This window comes from Chrysochloris asiatica, unplaced genomic scaffold, assembly GCF_000296735.1.
Source record: "Chrysochloris asiatica unplaced genomic scaffold, ChrAsi1.0 scaffold00120, whole genome shotgun sequence".
NCBI lineage: Eukaryota > Metazoa > Chordata > Mammalia > Afrosoricida > Chrysochloridae > Chrysochloris > Chrysochloris asiatica.
The window spans coordinates 6,526,275-6,543,335 of record NW_006408638.1 but is presented as its reverse complement, the minus strand read 5'-3'; the positions used below and the strand labels follow the sequence as shown (position 1 = coordinate 6,543,335).

The following is a 17,061-nucleotide window of genomic DNA, read 5'->3' as shown; positions in this document are numbered from 1 at the left end:
TTGTTACGTGCCGTGGAGTTGGTTCCGACTCATAGCGACCCTGCACAGGGTTTCCGAGGCTGTAAATCTTTACGGGAGCAGAACGCCTCATCTTTCTTCGGTGGAACCGCTGGTAGTTTCGAACTGCTGATCTTGCAGTTCACAGTCCGATTCGTAACCACTACACTGCCAGAGCTCCTTACAGGTTGAATAAGTATGATGAAAGAATACAACCTTGTTGCACACTTTTCTTAATTTTAAAACATTCAGTCTTCCCATGCTCTGTTTGAACAGCTGCTTCTTGGTCGAGGTACAGATTCCTCATGAGTACAATTAAGTGTTCTTGAATACTTATACTTCGCAGTGTTGTGTCCATAGCTTGTCATGATCCACACAATCGAAAGCCTTAGTGGAGTCAATAAAGCACAGGTAAACATGTTTCTGATATTCTCTGCTTTCAGCCAAGATCCATCAGACATCAGCAATGATATCTCTTGTTCTAGGGCCTTTTCTGAATCCAGCTTGAACCTCTGGAAGTTCTCTGTCAATGTATGATTATAGCCATTTCTGTACTACCTTTAGAAAAACTTGACTTGCTTGAGATATCAAAGAGATTGTCTGATGAGTTCCACATTCTGTTGGGTCACCTCTCTTTGGAATGGGCACAAATATGGATCTCTTCCATATTTTAATATAGTACCTGGCAAATCCTGTTGTGGTATTGTGGGATAAAGCACTGGACTGAAAGGTCAGCTGTTCAGAGTCACCTGCCACTTCTTGCAAACCCTATACTGGGCCGCTATAAGTCAAAACCAGTTTGATGGCACTTAGCAACAAGAAGAATCTTTAAATGTATATTACTGTTTTTGTTAAGTGTCATTGAGCTAGTTCTGACTCAGTGACCCTGTATAGGGTTTCCAAGGAGTGGCTAGTGAGTTTGAACTGCTAACCTTGCACTTCAAAGTGGCCCTGTGGTTCAGTGCTTGTCCTCCAGTGCTACACCAGGACTCCTCCAAGTAATATCTGACTGTATATTACTTGAATAATATATGAAGCTGGGTAAAAAATTATACGCACTCTGTAGAATTTATTTTAATCAACTTTTAGAGAAGACAATGCATCAGTTTTTGACATAATCGCCTTGCCTTTTTTTTTTTTTTTTTGAGTGTCATTCTTTTATTGAAGTGTACAGTTTCACTGGACTTTTGGCCCCAAATGAAAAAAAAAATTGGCAAATTAAAAAAAACACACAAAACCCAAAAAAATATTGGCTGTGGGAGGTGGCTGCTATTCCCTGGGGTCTGAAGCCAAGCATGGCAGGTAAGTGAGAATCCCTGCCGGGAAAGCGATAGCCTGGCCAAAAATACCAAGGAAGCAGACTGTCCAAGTGCCCCGAGCAGGGACAGCCTCTGGCAGCTAGAAATTCATACCCAGGACTTGTGGGCATCGGTGGTGGTGAGGAGATCTAACACAGTGGTCCAGTGGGCAAATCTCACTCATGTTTGGTCAGAGTCCACTGTGGAGAAACTGGACTTATCTGACAGGACGGCATAGGTGAGGGAACCCAGGTTCTAAGAGTGTTAGGGCAGAGAAGGAGAGCTAGTGTGGTCAGAGCATCTGAGAGGCTGTCATGGTGATGAAGTTCTCGAAGCTGAGCCGAATGTTGCCCTGTATGGTTGTGTCCTTCTTCCTGAAGGCTTCAGTCAGCACCTGCAGCTGTGTGCACACCTGGATGAATCGGTCCAGCTGCATGGAGGGATTGGCAGAGTGAGGGCAGTAGCGGGAGATCAAGAGCTGGGTGAACTGGGAACTCAGGTTGTAGCCCATTTGGGACAGAGCTTGCTGCAGCTCCGTGTAGCTGATGGAGCTGGAGCGGTCCCAGTCATACTGCTGAAAGAAGTTCTTCCACTGCTGGATGAATTTCCACTGGGCTGAGAAACTGTAGACATCAATGCGGCCTGACTTGGTCTTGTCAAACATATTTATCATCATTAGGTAGGTCTTATCATTGAACGAGGACTAGTTGGAGTTGACCAGAGCCTGCTTCAGCGCCTTGATGGAGATGTAACCACTGTGATTAGAGTTCACTGACTGGAACCAGGAGTAGGCCTCAGGATCCATGCTGGGAGGGGCGCCACCTGGAGGAGGTCTCTGCCCGTAAGGCCTGGGCTGCTGGACACTGGGAGTTTGGAGGAGGCTGACCATAGGGGCTCCCCAGGGCTGCACCACCATATGGCCCTCCTGGTGTTACAGAGGGGAATCTTCCCGGGTTGGGGTGTCCATAGGGCCCTCCACCAGCTGGTGGTCCCATAAGGACCCCCAGGGCCAGGACCCCCAAAACCGCCTCCAGGGGGTATCCCACTTCATACTGCCCTCCAACAAGGGGATGCCTAGGGTAGTAGCTAATTGGAGGACCTCCGGGTACTTGTCCTGCAGCTCCTGGGCAGCCCTACCCGTACGGATAGCTGGACATGGAGACTCTGATGGTACATGGCAGCGAGGGGCGGGCTCGTCTTGCTTTTCAATACACTCTGTCCATCTGTCAACAAGCTTTTGTATTCCTTTATTAAAAAAATAAAGGAGCCACAAATGCATCACTTTCTTCACGTCTTCATCAGAAGTGAATCTTCATCCTGGAAGGGCTGCTACTATCAAGTGACCAAACTGGTGAAAGTCCAGTGGAACAAGATCAGGACTATAGGGAGGATGCTTTAGCAGCTCAAAATGAAGTTTTTGAAGAGTGTCAATAGTGTGGGCAGAGGTGTGAGGACATGCATTGTTATGCAAGATCACAATGCCCTTGGGTTGCAGTCCTCTTTGTTTAGTGAGAAGTTTAGGCTTCAGCTCTTCAGTGAGCATTTAGCTGTAATAAGAACTGTTGATTATTGAATGTTTTTCCCTGATAGTGTTTCAGTTTTGGTGCTAGAGAATCCCAGAAAACTGTAAGCATCAATTTTCCAACTCATAGTCAACTTTTGAACTTTTTTTAAAAGTTTTTATTGTTGAATTGAGTGGTAGTTTATATGGGAGAAAATCCTGTCGTATTTTGTTTCATTGCAATGATTATAATTTCTTCCATGCATTATCATTCAATAGCATTTGCTTCCATTCCATTTTTTTTTTTTTTTTTTTAAGTACAGCAAAGTACTTAGGAATACGTAACCATTCAAATGACTAAAGGGTTCACCCTACAAGTCTGCCCCCCAGCTGTCAGCACACAGCCCCTCTCCCTCCCAGAGTCCAGAGTCCCAGATGCTCTATCTCTCCACATCATCATCTCTGCCTCCATCTCTGGCGTCACTGCGTCTCTGGATAGGGTCCCACACTCTGCTCTTCTCCCTTGATAGTCCAGGGTCCTCTGCTCCTGGACTGCAAGATCAGCCACTCTCCTCCTTTTGTTATAAAACGTCTACCTTTACATTTGAGCACTCACAGTCAGTCCTGATAGTAATTATTCACTATAGAACCAGAAGAGTCTTCTCTCCATCTCCTTTCACCAGCCCTGCCCAGACAGGTTGGAAATCACTCAGTGGAAATTCTACCTTCCCCCACACCCTCTAGAACTAGGCTCTGTCTTGAAAGCTTGTAAGCCAGTCACTTTGTGCCTTTGTTCCCTCTCCATTTTGGGTAGCCAGTGTCTAAGTTGCTCACCCCTGTCAACCCTGTGTACCAAGGGGGTGGGAATGATCCCCACTGTGAAGATTCGTTTCCTCTTTTGAGCTACTACATCCATTAGTATAGGTCAAGTTCATCAAATTGTAGTGGGTTATTCTCTTTTTCTTCTTTCTTCCGTTAGACGAGCTCTGATCATCCAGCCATTGAAGCTAGGTCAAATGGGTACTATCTGCAAGTATAGGTGCTCTTGTGCATCTCCCCTCACTTCATATCAGCTGGACGCTTCACACTCTGCTCTTGTCCTTTGTGGCCATGTCCCTGTTCCTGGGCCCAGGAGTCCCCAGGTCTCACCATACTGCTGGCCAGCCAGGTCTCAATCCAGGTTGACAGGAGTCTATTGAACGTGATCAGACTTAGGTCACAACTTCGTTGCTGTTTGCCTCCTACTTTCCCTTATTGGTAGACCAACGTGGCCACCAGTAAGACCACATGCCTGTTTGTGTATTCCCCTTGAGTCTCAGTCTTGGAAGGGGGTTTGCCCTGAGGGGACTGACCCCTTGCCTTGATGGCTCCCTGCTGAACAACTTGCTTGTTCTTGTAATTATTAATCGGACTGCTGTTACTGTTTTTGAATTTTCCTGGTGGTCTTTCTTTCAAGAAGTATCTTCTGTTATTCTAGCCACTCCAGGCTGGTTTGCTTGCCTTTCAAGTGGAAACTTTCCACCTCAAAAGATTCTGGATGGGATCAGGATTCCACCTATGATCTTATGCAATGCAAAGGCTCCGCAGGAAGCCTCCTACACTGGGCAACTTTTAGTCCCATTTTAGGTACTGATATCAGTTACAGGCTGAAGACAGTCTTACAAGCTTTCTATGGTGATGTTTCTGGCTGTTCCTTTCTCTCCCTCTCAAGTGTCTATTTTACAATAGTAGGCAAGGGAAACTAAGATTCTAAAGACAGCCAAGCATCTTAACATTATTTCCCCTCTTCAGACTATGCCTTAATCCCTGTATCACAGAGTCCTAGTGCTCCAAGGTTGAGCATACATCACTGTTTAGCTCTGTCCCACTTTGCACATGCAAACCTGCCTAAATGTTCTTCCATCCGCCTTGTTCTTCCATTTCCCTCCCCCTTCTTGTGTATTGTCCCCCTCCCCCCTCAGCACTCAAACCATCCTGTGTCTGTTTCCTACCCTGTGCTCCACCTTCCTCTCTCTCCCCTCACCCTACCCGCTATTCCCCGGTAACCAAGAAATAATTTTTTTCCCCCTTTTAGTGTGGGTACTTTTTCTTAACCTTTTACAATAGTGGTCCTATGCACTATTTCTCCTTTTGTGACTAATTTCACTCAGCATAATGTCCTCAAGGTTCATCCATGTTATGCGGTGGCTTGCAGCTTCCTTGTTATTCTTCAGGGTAGCATCATATTCCGTTGTGTGTTTGTACCAAAGTTTGTTTATCCACTCTTCAATTGATGGGCACTTAGGCTGTCTCCATCTTTTTGCTATTGTAAATAGTGCTGCTATGAATATTGGTGTGCACATATCTACTGGTGTTATGGCTCATATTTCATGTGGATAAATACCAAGTAGATGAGTTGCTGGATCATAAGGTATTTCTATTTCCTACTTTCGGAGGAAGCGCCATACTGTTTTCCAGAATGGTTGGCTTTTTAACTTTTCTTGTCTATTTCCTGAGAGTAAATGGCAGAGTATGAAATGGAAACATCCTCATTCGCTTTTAATACCCCTCTGTTACATACGAAACCAGATTATAAAACATAAACTTGGTGATCTACGTGGTACTAATTGATGGATTTGTCCAATGAAATTATGTACTAAAGCTTCAACCTCAGAAAACCAATCCCATGAGATTTTTGGCTATGTCTAAGAAGTATCTATAACTTATATATTCATCTGTGACATATAGATGAATGTACATGCATGCACACACACATACACAGATAATTTTTACGTTCAACAAGCCATCACTTTGCTTCACTACATGATTGGAATGTCCTCCATGTACCAACATATATATCCATAGCTACATGCATACAAGAGGGCATTAAAAAGTTTTTGAACAAATAGAACGAAAAGATAATGTAATTTTTACACTAAGTGAAGCTGTAGAGGACTTTATACTTTGTAAAGTGGAGGGTTGGGAAAAAAGAGGAGGATGCCTAGTGAGATGGATTTGCACAGTGGCATCAGTAATGGGCTCAAATGTAACAACAAATGTGAGCATTGCTTAGAACCAGGCAGTGTTTCATTCTTTTGTGTATAAGTTCACTATGAGTCGGAATCGACTCCCACTCCACAGCACCTAACAGCAACAACAATGGCTAAAGATCATGAACATCTTTTTCATGTGTGTCATGGATTGAATTGTGCCTTCCCAAAATATATGTCAGTTTAGCTAGGCTGTGATTCCCAGTGTTTTGTGATGATCCTCCATTTTGTGAATGTGTTAAATCTAACCTCTACCTGTGGTTAATATGGAACGATTGTTGTTGTTAACTGCCGTTGAGTCTATTCTGACTCGTTGTTGTCGTGAAGTGCCATCGAGTCAGTTCCAACCCATAGCGACTGTGTATAGGGTTTCCGAGGAGCAGCTGGTGAGCTTGAACCACTGACCTTGCAGTTCAAATGGCTTTGCAGTCTGGCGCATTAACCCATAGCTCCACACCAGGACTCCTATTCTGACTCATAATGGCCCTTTATAGGGTTTCTGAGGAGCAGCTGGTGAGTTTGAACAGTTGACTTTGAGGTTCAAAGTCCAATACTGATCCTACAGCACCACCCATTTTAAAATTGGGTAGTCTGATTGTTCTTCAGTTATTGATGTGTACTATATATTTTGGAGATTAGATCCTTGTCATATATGTCTTTCTTGAAGTTTTTTTTCCAGTTTGTAGATTCTGTTTTGATAAAATATTTTGATGAGCATAAGTATTTAACTTTTATGAGGTCCCAGTTATCTATTTTGTTTTTGTCTGCTCTTGAATTTGTGTCTATCAATAAAAAAAAAATCTAGGTTCCATAGTTTTGTCCTTGTTTTCTTCTAAGAACTTTATAAAGTTTTGATTTTAACATTTACATCATTGATCCGTTTTGAATTAGTTTTTGTGTATGATATCAGGTGTGGGTTCTTGTTTCATTTTTTTGCATGTGGTTATCCAGTTTTGCCAGCACCATTTGTTAAGAAGATTGTTCCTTCCCCATTGAAGAAAAAGTTGAAAATCAGCTGTCCATAGATGGACGGATTTATTTCTGGGTTCTTAGTTTTGTACCACTATTGTTGATTGCTTTTAGCTGTATAGTATGCTTTGAGGTCGGGAAGTGTGAGACCACCTCCTTTGTTCTAGCTTACCTCTTCATGTTGGTATGTTACTGATGATTACGTCAGCAGATTTTTGGTTTATTAAGCCTTGTAAAATGAATTTCTTCTTTAGGCCTTTTTTCCTCCTTTACCATATTTCAAACTTCATTTTTTACTTAACTTTCCATGTATGAACCATGATTAAAGTATACTAGAGACTTCAAAGTGTTCAGGGAAAAATGGAATGAATGGATAATGGAATTTTCCATGAACTTTTAGAAACCCCCTTATATTCAAAATTAGTTTTGACTTATAATTGCTTTACATATAGGTATTTGTTTGGTTTTAATGGTTCTTTTTTTCATGGAATTTTACCTCTTAAACTTCTTTAACTTATTTAATACTAATATTATTATTCTTTTACTCATTTTACATGTATGTAGTCCTACCGTCTGAATAACAGGTTGTCTTCTTTTCCCACAAAGCCACATAGGGAATGTAGTAGTATTTAAAAGATGACTTATTTCTTAAATCTCAGTATAGTATTCTTTCCACTGGTCTGTGATGCAGGATCATATCATAGACTGTACCATGTGGGGATTTTATCTTTCTCTTGTTCAGTATGCCACTTGGTGGTGGTGTTCCGTGGAGTCAGTTCCACTTAGTAGCCTTTAAATTCATTTGGGCTTTAGAAGAATTGACTATACTATAATTCTGTTTTTCAGGGGCTCACAATCAAGTAAGACAGTAAATAACAAATCTGCAAAGCAGGCTGCACATACTAAAGAACAGAAAAGAGGAGATGATGGCATTTCTCTTGTAATGTCTAATACTCAGCCTAAAGGTTTGTGAACTGTAAAAACTGTTAGAATTTGAATTTTTGCGTAATGTATTTACAGTAATTTAAAATGAAAAAGATTTAACTTTATTTCATCTTGTATTTATTTAAAAGATGTCAAAAAGTAAAGGGAGATTATTTAGTAATACAAAAAGATTGGTAAATTGCATACTGTGTAGTACCCATTTCCTGATTTATTTACCAGTTATGAAAATTAAATTAGAATATTGTCTCTTATTTTTTATCAGTTGGGAGAGTATATCTATAATATCAGTTTAGCTACTTGAGTGCTGTTTGTCTTAACACATTGATTTTACGGCTCACTGGATGATTATTATTAGCTTCCCACTGACAGTCTTCCTACCGTGAAATACAGTCTTTAATACTGTCTTTACCATTAGAATTTCTCTTAACTTTAGGACAATGTCAAAACAAACCACTCTTTATAAATTTAAAGGTAAAAACATCCCAGATGTGTGAAAATTCTTTGTAGGCCTCTTTGCGTATTGTTGTTGTTGTTGTTATGTGCTGTGGAGTTGGTTCTGACTCATAATGACCCCATATAGGGTTTCAGAGGCTGTAAATCTTTACCGGAGCAGAAAGCCTCATCTTTCTTCCGCGGAACGGCTGGTAGTTTCGAACTGCTGACCGTGAGATTAGCAGTCTGATTCGTAACCAATACACTACCAGAGCTCCTCTTTGCCTGTAGGGTTATTGAATAATTCATTTTTTCCCTCCTGTTTGTCAGGATTTTCAAAAAAATATTTTACCAGAATTTGAATCAAAACTATTTACTGCATTATTCATTTGTGAAATTTACATGTTCAGGTTTCTCTTGGGTTATGATGTCTTTAAACAAGTAAAGATACTTTGTTTTTTGAATGATATTATAAGTATTATAAATACTCCAAAGAAAAGAAGGTACTTTAATCGTGTATGCAGAATTCTTTGCACTTTTATTGGGACACAACTGTTTACGGATTTTTTTAGTAACTTTTTTCATAGACTGAAAAGTTTAAAGAAAACTAGAAATAACTTTAGTGTATATAAGAAACCAGCTCGAACTCTTATGATTGAAATCTTTAGAGAAAACATTGTGATTCTTAGAGGCAGATTTTTAATTGCTCTGTAAGTACTACCTGCATGAAAAGAAAGACATTTATTTTCTTAGGAACAGTGCTTTTCTCAGGAATGATTATCTTTAATTACCAAATAAATATTTAATTGTACAAGTGTACTCAGCATAGATATTAACCAGGACATTTGATGGCCCTCACATTCCACTTCTTTCCTGGGCAGAGTTGTTGTTGTTGTTAAGTGCCATCAAGTCAGTTCCAACTCATAGCAATCCTGTATAGGGTTTCTGAGGAGCAGTTGGTGAGCTTAAACCGCCAACCTTGCAGTTCAGACCGGCTTTTCAGTCTGGCACATTAATGCTATAGTTAAATAAAAAGCTTTAATCTGTGCCCTCAAGTGTTACCTAATTGACACAGCAGTGAAAAAGACATGACAAAGAAACACTGTTAGTCTTTTATTTTTTTCTGAAGGTCTTCAAAAGATAAAGTCTTTTAAGAAAATTCACTCTTGAAACTTCATTAAAACTCATAATGTTTCCTTTTCTTTAGATAATAGTGTCAAAGAGCAGTTGTTGATCATAAACTCATAAATAAATGAAAATTCTGAATTAAACCCCAAATATACCATTCTTTTGTAGTACATTAAGTTTGCCTGGTGGAATTTGCTTTTACTAAAATAATACATTGGAAGTATTTAATATTCTTTTGATTATAGGATTTCCTTACCTCTTTAATTTTATGTGCTAGTAATGTTTGCAAGTTAAATTTTATATATTTATGTAGGTAGAATCCTAACGTTTACACTGTCTGGTTCTATATAAGGTTTCCTGTTATCCATGAATTAGGGTTTGCTGATGTGCGGATAAGTAAATATTTAGAAATTATATTTTACTTTCTTTATAGTTTACAGTTTTATGAATAAAATTTAATGTGTTTTTCAAATAATGATGTTAATGATTTGTGGGAAGTTTACTTTCTTGGGGAAGGGACTAAAGAGTTTTCTTTGAAAATTAGAAGGTTTTTGACTACCTTGCAGCTCTTGCTCTCAGTCTGTTTCATCACCTTTTGAGCACTGACAAAGATACTTTATCTTTATTAGTTGTTAGGAGTCATTCAAGCTAGAGTAAGCACAGAATATTTTGAAGGGAAGACATTTGGAACCAAAGAATTTTTGGTCAATTAGAGAAGTCAGTCCAGCCATTGTTATATTAGTAATAATGATTTTAAAAAGGCTGCTTTGTGACTTGCTGTGTATTAACTTTAAATTGGCGCCCATATGGTATGGATTCAGAAAGCAGAATAGTTGAAAATAACAAGTTACTGAGGTGGACCCATTTGAAAGGTGTTTTTGTTTAAGACCTATATTGGTTAACTGATTTATTATGTATTCTTAATAATAACTGAAATGATTTTTAAAATGATACTTAGTTGGATCACTTCTGTCTCTATAGGGTGGCTTATTAGAGGTGCAAAAGGACGGAGCCTCAATTATTAAAATGAAGAAACAAACTATAAAGCAATTTAATAGTCTTGTGAATGATCACATATATACATCCTAGTAGCCATGGAGTTGATCCCAACTCATGAAGAACCCATGTGTTTCAGAGTAGAACTGTACTTTATAGGGTTTTCAGTGGCTGTGATCTTTTGTAAATAGATTGCCAGTACTTTCTTACAAGGTGCCTCTGGGTGAATTTGAATATTCAGTCTTAGAATTAGTGAAATGTTTAACTGTTGTACCACCCAGGGACTCTTATCCACTGAGATTAACATAAATTATTTATAATTTTTATTTTTAAAAGGCAGAAATAATTTCTAAAATCCCAATGAATTATCAAAACATTTTTTAAGACATACATTTTCCAAATGTTATTAAGATTTAAAAAGAAGAATTGCAGTCAAATGCAGTTATAGCAAAAGGAATAAATACTTGCTTTGCTTTGGTTACTCTCTAGTAACCAAATGTATTCTCTAATACATTCACTTTAAATTTATTACCTAATGAATGTTTACTGTTGTTTGCAGTTTAAAATAGGGTGTTCATCTACATTCATTCTGTTTCAGTGTGAGAATTTAACAGTGGAATTCTATTTTAATGAGCTTTGGAAGTAGTATAGCAATTTTGATGATGTTTCTTCAAACTCCTCTAAAAGAGATTCTTGGCTACTTTTTGGCCATATTTATGTGTCTTTTGTTTTTTAAGATTTTAGTAGTGGAAGTAGAGGTTGTGATCATCTTGAAGAGAGGAACAGAAACAAGGATGATACGGATTCTGATTCAAAAACGGAACCCAGTTTAATTTCCAGGAAGACAAAGAAAAGGCCTATAAGTAATTTATCTGATTCTCATATTTCTACTTGTTCACTGGATAAGTCAACAGAACATATAGTAAGTAGAGATAATTGCATGTCATAGGAGATAATTTGTGCTATGAAAAAAAACGAGCTGACTATGGTCAAATAGTCTTCTAGCTTCATGTTTTTATTATCATGCACTTTTTTATCAGGAGCAATTTACTTTGCCAAATTCTTTAAAGTTTTTTGTTTGTATTTGTTTATTATATAATTAAAAATAAAATTAATAAGAAGCAATTCTTTAATTCACAAGGACCTCATAGGTCCTTTCAGTCATAATTACAAATTATGTTGAAGTAAATATTGTTATCCTCTTATGTTTTAAAGTTTTTGCTTCTGTTACTAAGTTCACATGGCTTTGTTACTTTTGAAAAATGTAAAAAGAATCCTCTCTAAAGTTGACTTAGATTTTGGTAGTTTCTTTGAACCATTGTTAAAGATGGGTATTTCCCTTTCCTCACTTTCTTAAAAAAATGCTTAGGCTTAAGAGTCAGCAGACCAAACTCCACAGTTTCATTCTGAGAAGATATTGGTAAGCATAATGTAGTATAGTTGTATAGTTTTCTGTTTATACAATTTTAGAAATGATGTAACATTTAAATTTTTATGTTAGTTTTACAAGTTTAAATCTTAAAAAATTGCTTTAAGGAAGTGACATTTGAGAAATGCTCTTTTTTTCTTCTTTATGATTATTTAGGCTCAGAAGAAACAAGAAAATGACTCAACAGTATCTACTGAGTTTGAAAAGTTAAACGAAAACTATCATCAGGATCCAAAATTTCTTGAAGAAATTACACCTGAACCTATAGAAAGTGATTTCACTAAACCGTCTTTACTTAGTAGTCAGGAATTGGCTGCGAGTGCTGCGCCAAAGAGCCCCTCTCACTGTGCAGTCACTGGAACATTTGAGAACTTTGTTTCCAGTGACACTGTGGTAAATTCTTCCTTGCTTGAAAAAGATGAGAAAGAAATTAATACGGTTGAAAAGCCACTTCTTAGTGGAAACAGTGAAGGAAACCAACTGTTGATCTCAGCTGAACCAAGTAAGTAACAGAAAGATTATAAAGACCATATTCTCTATTTTTCTTAGACTTTTCTCCCTCCACATGAACAGATTTTGCTAAGGCAATAAGCTGCTTATGACATCACTGTGAAATGTATTAATTTTAGAAAAAAAAAAGTCAACATTTTGAGGCTTCTTTCATGGACTTGTAGAGTTGATTTAGATAAACAAATAGAGTACTTGGAAGAGAAGGTAAGTTTTTCTTTTTAGATTTGTGCACCGTAATCAGTATCATTAGTGATTTAAAAGTATTTTATAATTGCTTTTAGAAGTGAACCATTATTGTCATTTTGGTTGATGAATCTGGAATACAGAGAGTTTTAAGTGTGATTTAATTTCTGGACCTAATTTTTTTTTTTTAAGTTTTTATTGTGAATTGAGTGATAGTTTACATGGTAGAACATTGGTTTTTTTAAACACTTATCATTTCATTGCAATGATTACAATCCCCTCTGTGCATCATCATTCAACAGTATTTGCTTCTATTCCCCTATTCTCTCTGGTTTTTTGTTTTGTTTTGTTTTTGCTGGGGGGAGGGGGGATGTACACAAAAATACTGAGGAATGTATAATAATTTAAACAATCAAAGGGCACATTCTACAAGCTTGCCTCTTGGCACACAGTCTTTCTCTATGGTCTTCAGCTGCTCTCCATGACTTCATCACTGCCTCCATCTCTGGTGTCGCTGCTTCTCTGCATAGGATCCAACATGCTCTTCTCCCATGATGGTCCTAGGGTCCTCTGTTTCTGGAATGTAACATTAACTACTACCCCCTTTATGTTACAAAACTTGTACATTTACAGTTGTGACAATTGCAGTTAGTCATAATAACAATTACTCACTATTGAATCATAAGAATCTTATCTCTATCTTCTTTTACCAGACCTGTCTAGACAAGATGAAAACTATTCAGTGGGGATTCTGCCTTGACCTAATTAATTTTTCAGTAGTCAATACAGTCACATGGTACAGAGAAGATGAAAGATTCTTAAAGCTATTCATTGAGTTATCTCATACCTCCCCTAGCCATCTGTTTCCTTCCCTGGAAGCAAGTAATGTAAAGCAAGGATTTAAAGGGCAGTTTAGAATGATACTACATTTGAAACTTGTTCTTAAAGTCTTTTGGCTTTACCCATTTTGAAAAGCCTTCATTCTAAAGGAGCTAGGGATATAGTTAACTGTTAAATAATAGCACTAATTGGGAAACTAATAAATAGCTATGGAGAAAATAGTATATAACTAGAAAATGGTATATAACTGGTATAAACCAGATAATAACCAATTTCTAAAAATTTTTACTCCTTTATGATTAAATTTTAATGGGATTATAAAAGATACAAAGTACACTAACTACTAGGATACTCTCTCTCTTTTTTTTTTTTAAGTTTTTATTGTGGATTGAGTGAAAATTTGCAGGGCAGATTCAACAAATCATACAACTTGTTTCATTACAATGATTATAATCCCCTCCATGTACCATTGGCTAACAGTATTTCTATTCAATTTAGCTCTGTTTTTTTTTTGTTTTTTTTTAACAGTCAGGCATATATAATAATTTGTACCACCAAAGGGCACATGCTGCAAGTCTGCCTCCTGGCCACCAACTCTTAGTCCCTCTCTTCCCATGAATCTAGAGTCTGCAGCCACTCCCCTTTCTATGTCCCCATCTCTGCCTACATCTCTGGTGTTGCTGCTTCTCTGGATAAGGTCCTGCATTCCACTTGTGCTCTTCTCCTTTGATGTTCCTGGGGTCCTTTGTTTCTGGGACTGTAAGATTAACTTGTTGTTGTTGTTAAGTGCCATTGAGTCAGTTCCGACCCATAGCGAGCGACCCTGTACAGGGTTTCCGAGGGTGTAAATCTTTACTGGAGTAGAAAGCCTCATCTTTCTCCCGCGACTACTCCCCTGTTTCTGTTACAAAACTTCTACCTTTACAATTGTCACAGTTGCAATTCGTCATGATAACAGTTATTCACTGTTAAATCATAAGACTCGTATCCTCATCTCTTTTAACCAGACCCTTCTAGACAAGATGAAACTATTCAGTGGGGACTCTTTCTTCCCCCACACACTCTTAAACTAAAGTGCCTCTTGAAACCTTGTAAGCCAGTCACTTCATGCCTTTATTGCCTCCTCATTTTAACTAGCCAGTGCCTAAGTTGCCTGCCCCTACCTACCCTATGTACAGAGGAAATAGCATTGATGCTTGATGTGAAAACTCCTTCCCTCTCTGTTGGTATTTAGAGTTACTACCTCCATGAGTATAGGTCAGGTTCATCAAATTGTAGCAATTTACCCTTGTTTACTTTATAAAAAAAAATTTTTTTTTTTTTAAATCTTCCTCTGGTCGAGTTCTGATTATCAAGCCATCGAGGCTAAGTCAAACTGGTACTATCTACAAGTTTGGGTGTTCTTGTGCATCTCCCTCACTGCATATCTGTTGGATGCTTCATTCTTACCTCTAGCCCTCTGTGGCTATGTTCTTGTCCATGGGCTCAGGTGTCCCCAGGTCTCACCACACTTTGAACCAATAAGCCCTTCCTTTTCTCTCTCTCATCTCCAGGTCATTGGGAGTCTGTGGAACGTGGTTGAACTCAGCCCATTTCTTCATTGTTGCCTTTCCCCTCTTTCACTCACTGGTAGACCAGTGTGGCCACCAGCAAGCTTACATGACTGCTCATGTGTTCTCTTTGAGTTTCAGTCTTAGAGTGGGGTTTGTACTGAAGGGACTTGATTGTTTGCCTTGATGGCTTCCCGGTGAACAGCTTGCTTATTCCTGTAGTAGCCAGTCACACTAACATTTTTGTTTTCAGTTTTTCCTGATGATCTTTCTTTGAAGATGGATCTTCTATTGCTCTGCTTGTCCTTGCTAGTGGGAATGTCCCACCTAGGAAGGTTCTGGATGTGATTTAGGATTCCACCTAAGGTCCTATACTCTGCAAAAGCTCTGCAAGAGGCCTATTTCACTGGGCAAGTTCTAGAACCCCTTTTAGGTATTCCAGTCAATTATAGGCTGAAGACGGGCTTACATGTTTTCTGTAATCAAGTTTCCCGACATTCCTTTCTATCCCCCTCAAGTGTCTATTTTACAATAGTAGGTAAGGGAAACCAATATACATAAGACAGTCAAGCATTGTAGTATTATGTACCCTCTTCAGATTATGCCTCGATCCCTGTATCCCAGAGCCCTATTCTTTCTCCAAGGTTGAGCATGCAAGGATGTTCTCTTTTTGATGTTGGATTATTGCAGCACATTTAAAATACATTTCTCCCTTTTAGTTGTTGTTTCCAGTGATGAAGAAGGACCTGTTGAACAGAAAAGTCCAGAAATTCTTAAATTGCAACTTACGCAAGACCATGAGATCATAAATGAAAATGAGAGTACTTCTGAATCAGCATTATCAGAACTGCCTTTGATTACATGTGAATCTGTACAGGTAATTTATTTCTGTAGTCTCACAGTTTAACAATGAAGTACATACTTGTTTTATCAAGCAGAATACTATAATAAAATACGTGTTCTCAGTTTGAGAGTTTATGTAGTTTGAATTAAATAAGTATTTATCTTCATTTTTGAAATAAAAATATTCCATTTTTTTCTGGCTGTTTATGTAGTTTCAGTCTAAATGATTTAGGAGTTGGATATTTTCTCTCTCTTTTTTAATTGAACATTCAGCTATTTGGTTAAAACATTTTCTGGAATCAGATACAATTTTCCAATATTTATATATATGAGTCTTGCAATGCCTTGGCTACTTAAAAGTATTTTTTTTCATCACATATTATTACGTTTCTAATGAAGACAGTTTAAAATTATTTATAGTGAGTGCAAGCTTCTGTATAAATAATAGTTGCCTTGGCAGCACAAACACTGATAACCATATTCACGCTATTGAGTTGACTCCAACTCATAGTAACTCTGTAGCTAGAGTAGAACTGCCTCATAGGGTTTCCAATGGTGTAAATCTTTAAGGAAGTAGACTGCCACATCTTTTTCCTGAGGTGGGTTCTAACTGCTGAGCTTTCCTTTGGCAGCTGAGTGGTTTACTACTGTGTCACTAGGACGCCTTCAGAAGCTGATACTGCAGTATACCCATCTACTGCTATCAAGTGATTTCCAACTTAGAGTGATTCTGTATAGGGTTTCCAAGACTGTAAATCTTTATGGGAGCAGTCAACTTCATTTTCCTCTTGTGGAGAGACTGGTGATTTTGAACTGCATAGCTTAAGGAGCTCTGGTAGCGTAGTGGTTACGAATCAGGCTGCTAATCTTAGGGTCATCAGTTCTAAACTACCAGGTGTTCCGCAGGAGAAAGATCAGGCTTTCTGCTCCTGTAAAGATTTATAGCCTTGGAATCCCTGTACAGGGTCGCTATGAGTTGGAACCAACTCCATGGCACGTAACAACAACAGCAGTCTTGTGGTGAGCAGCCCAAATCCTAACCCACAGTACTATCAAGGCACCTTAATAATGTCATATAAAATGATCAAATTATAAGAAGTAGCATTTCTTAGAGAAACAAATAACCAAGAAGCAAGTACTGTGGAGATCTACCAAGATCTATAAAGCAGAATTCTGCATTATTTTCCTGCCCTCCCTTGTTCCCAGTTTTAAATGAAGTTAGGGTAATAAAAACTGACCATTTTTAGGAGAAAGTCTTTACAAAATGTGTGATATAACAAATTCTTTTAATCCCAATCTTTCATCATCCCTTAAATTAAAACAAATCAGTTGTTTGATTGATTGTAGTCTGTCTGGCCGACTGATTGGAAGAGATCAATGTTTGTGCCCATTCCAAAGAGAGGTGACCCAA

General features: G+C 38.2%; 1 protein-coding gene and 1 pseudogene across 2 annotated transcripts in view; one reads left to right on the top strand and one right to left on the bottom strand.

Annotated features, from left to right (window-relative positions):
• The window catches only part of SENP7 (SUMO1/sentrin specific peptidase 7), a 199,479-nt gene that overhangs the window by 90,199 nt on the left and 92,219 nt on the right, over positions 1-17,061 (top strand). For both annotated transcript variants that reach the window (XM_006868618.1, XM_006868617.1), the window contains 4 exons: positions 7,641-7,759; positions 11,033-11,217; positions 11,887-12,226; positions 15,527-15,684. In XM_006868618.1, coding sequence (XP_006868680.1) covers positions 7,641-7,759; positions 11,033-11,217; positions 11,887-12,226; positions 15,527-15,684 — 802 coding nt within the window. The remainder of the gene's footprint in view (positions 1-7,640; positions 7,760-11,032; positions 11,218-11,886; positions 12,227-15,526; positions 15,685-17,061) is intronic.
• Positions 1,588-2,452, bottom strand: LOC102831508 (annotated as a pseudogene).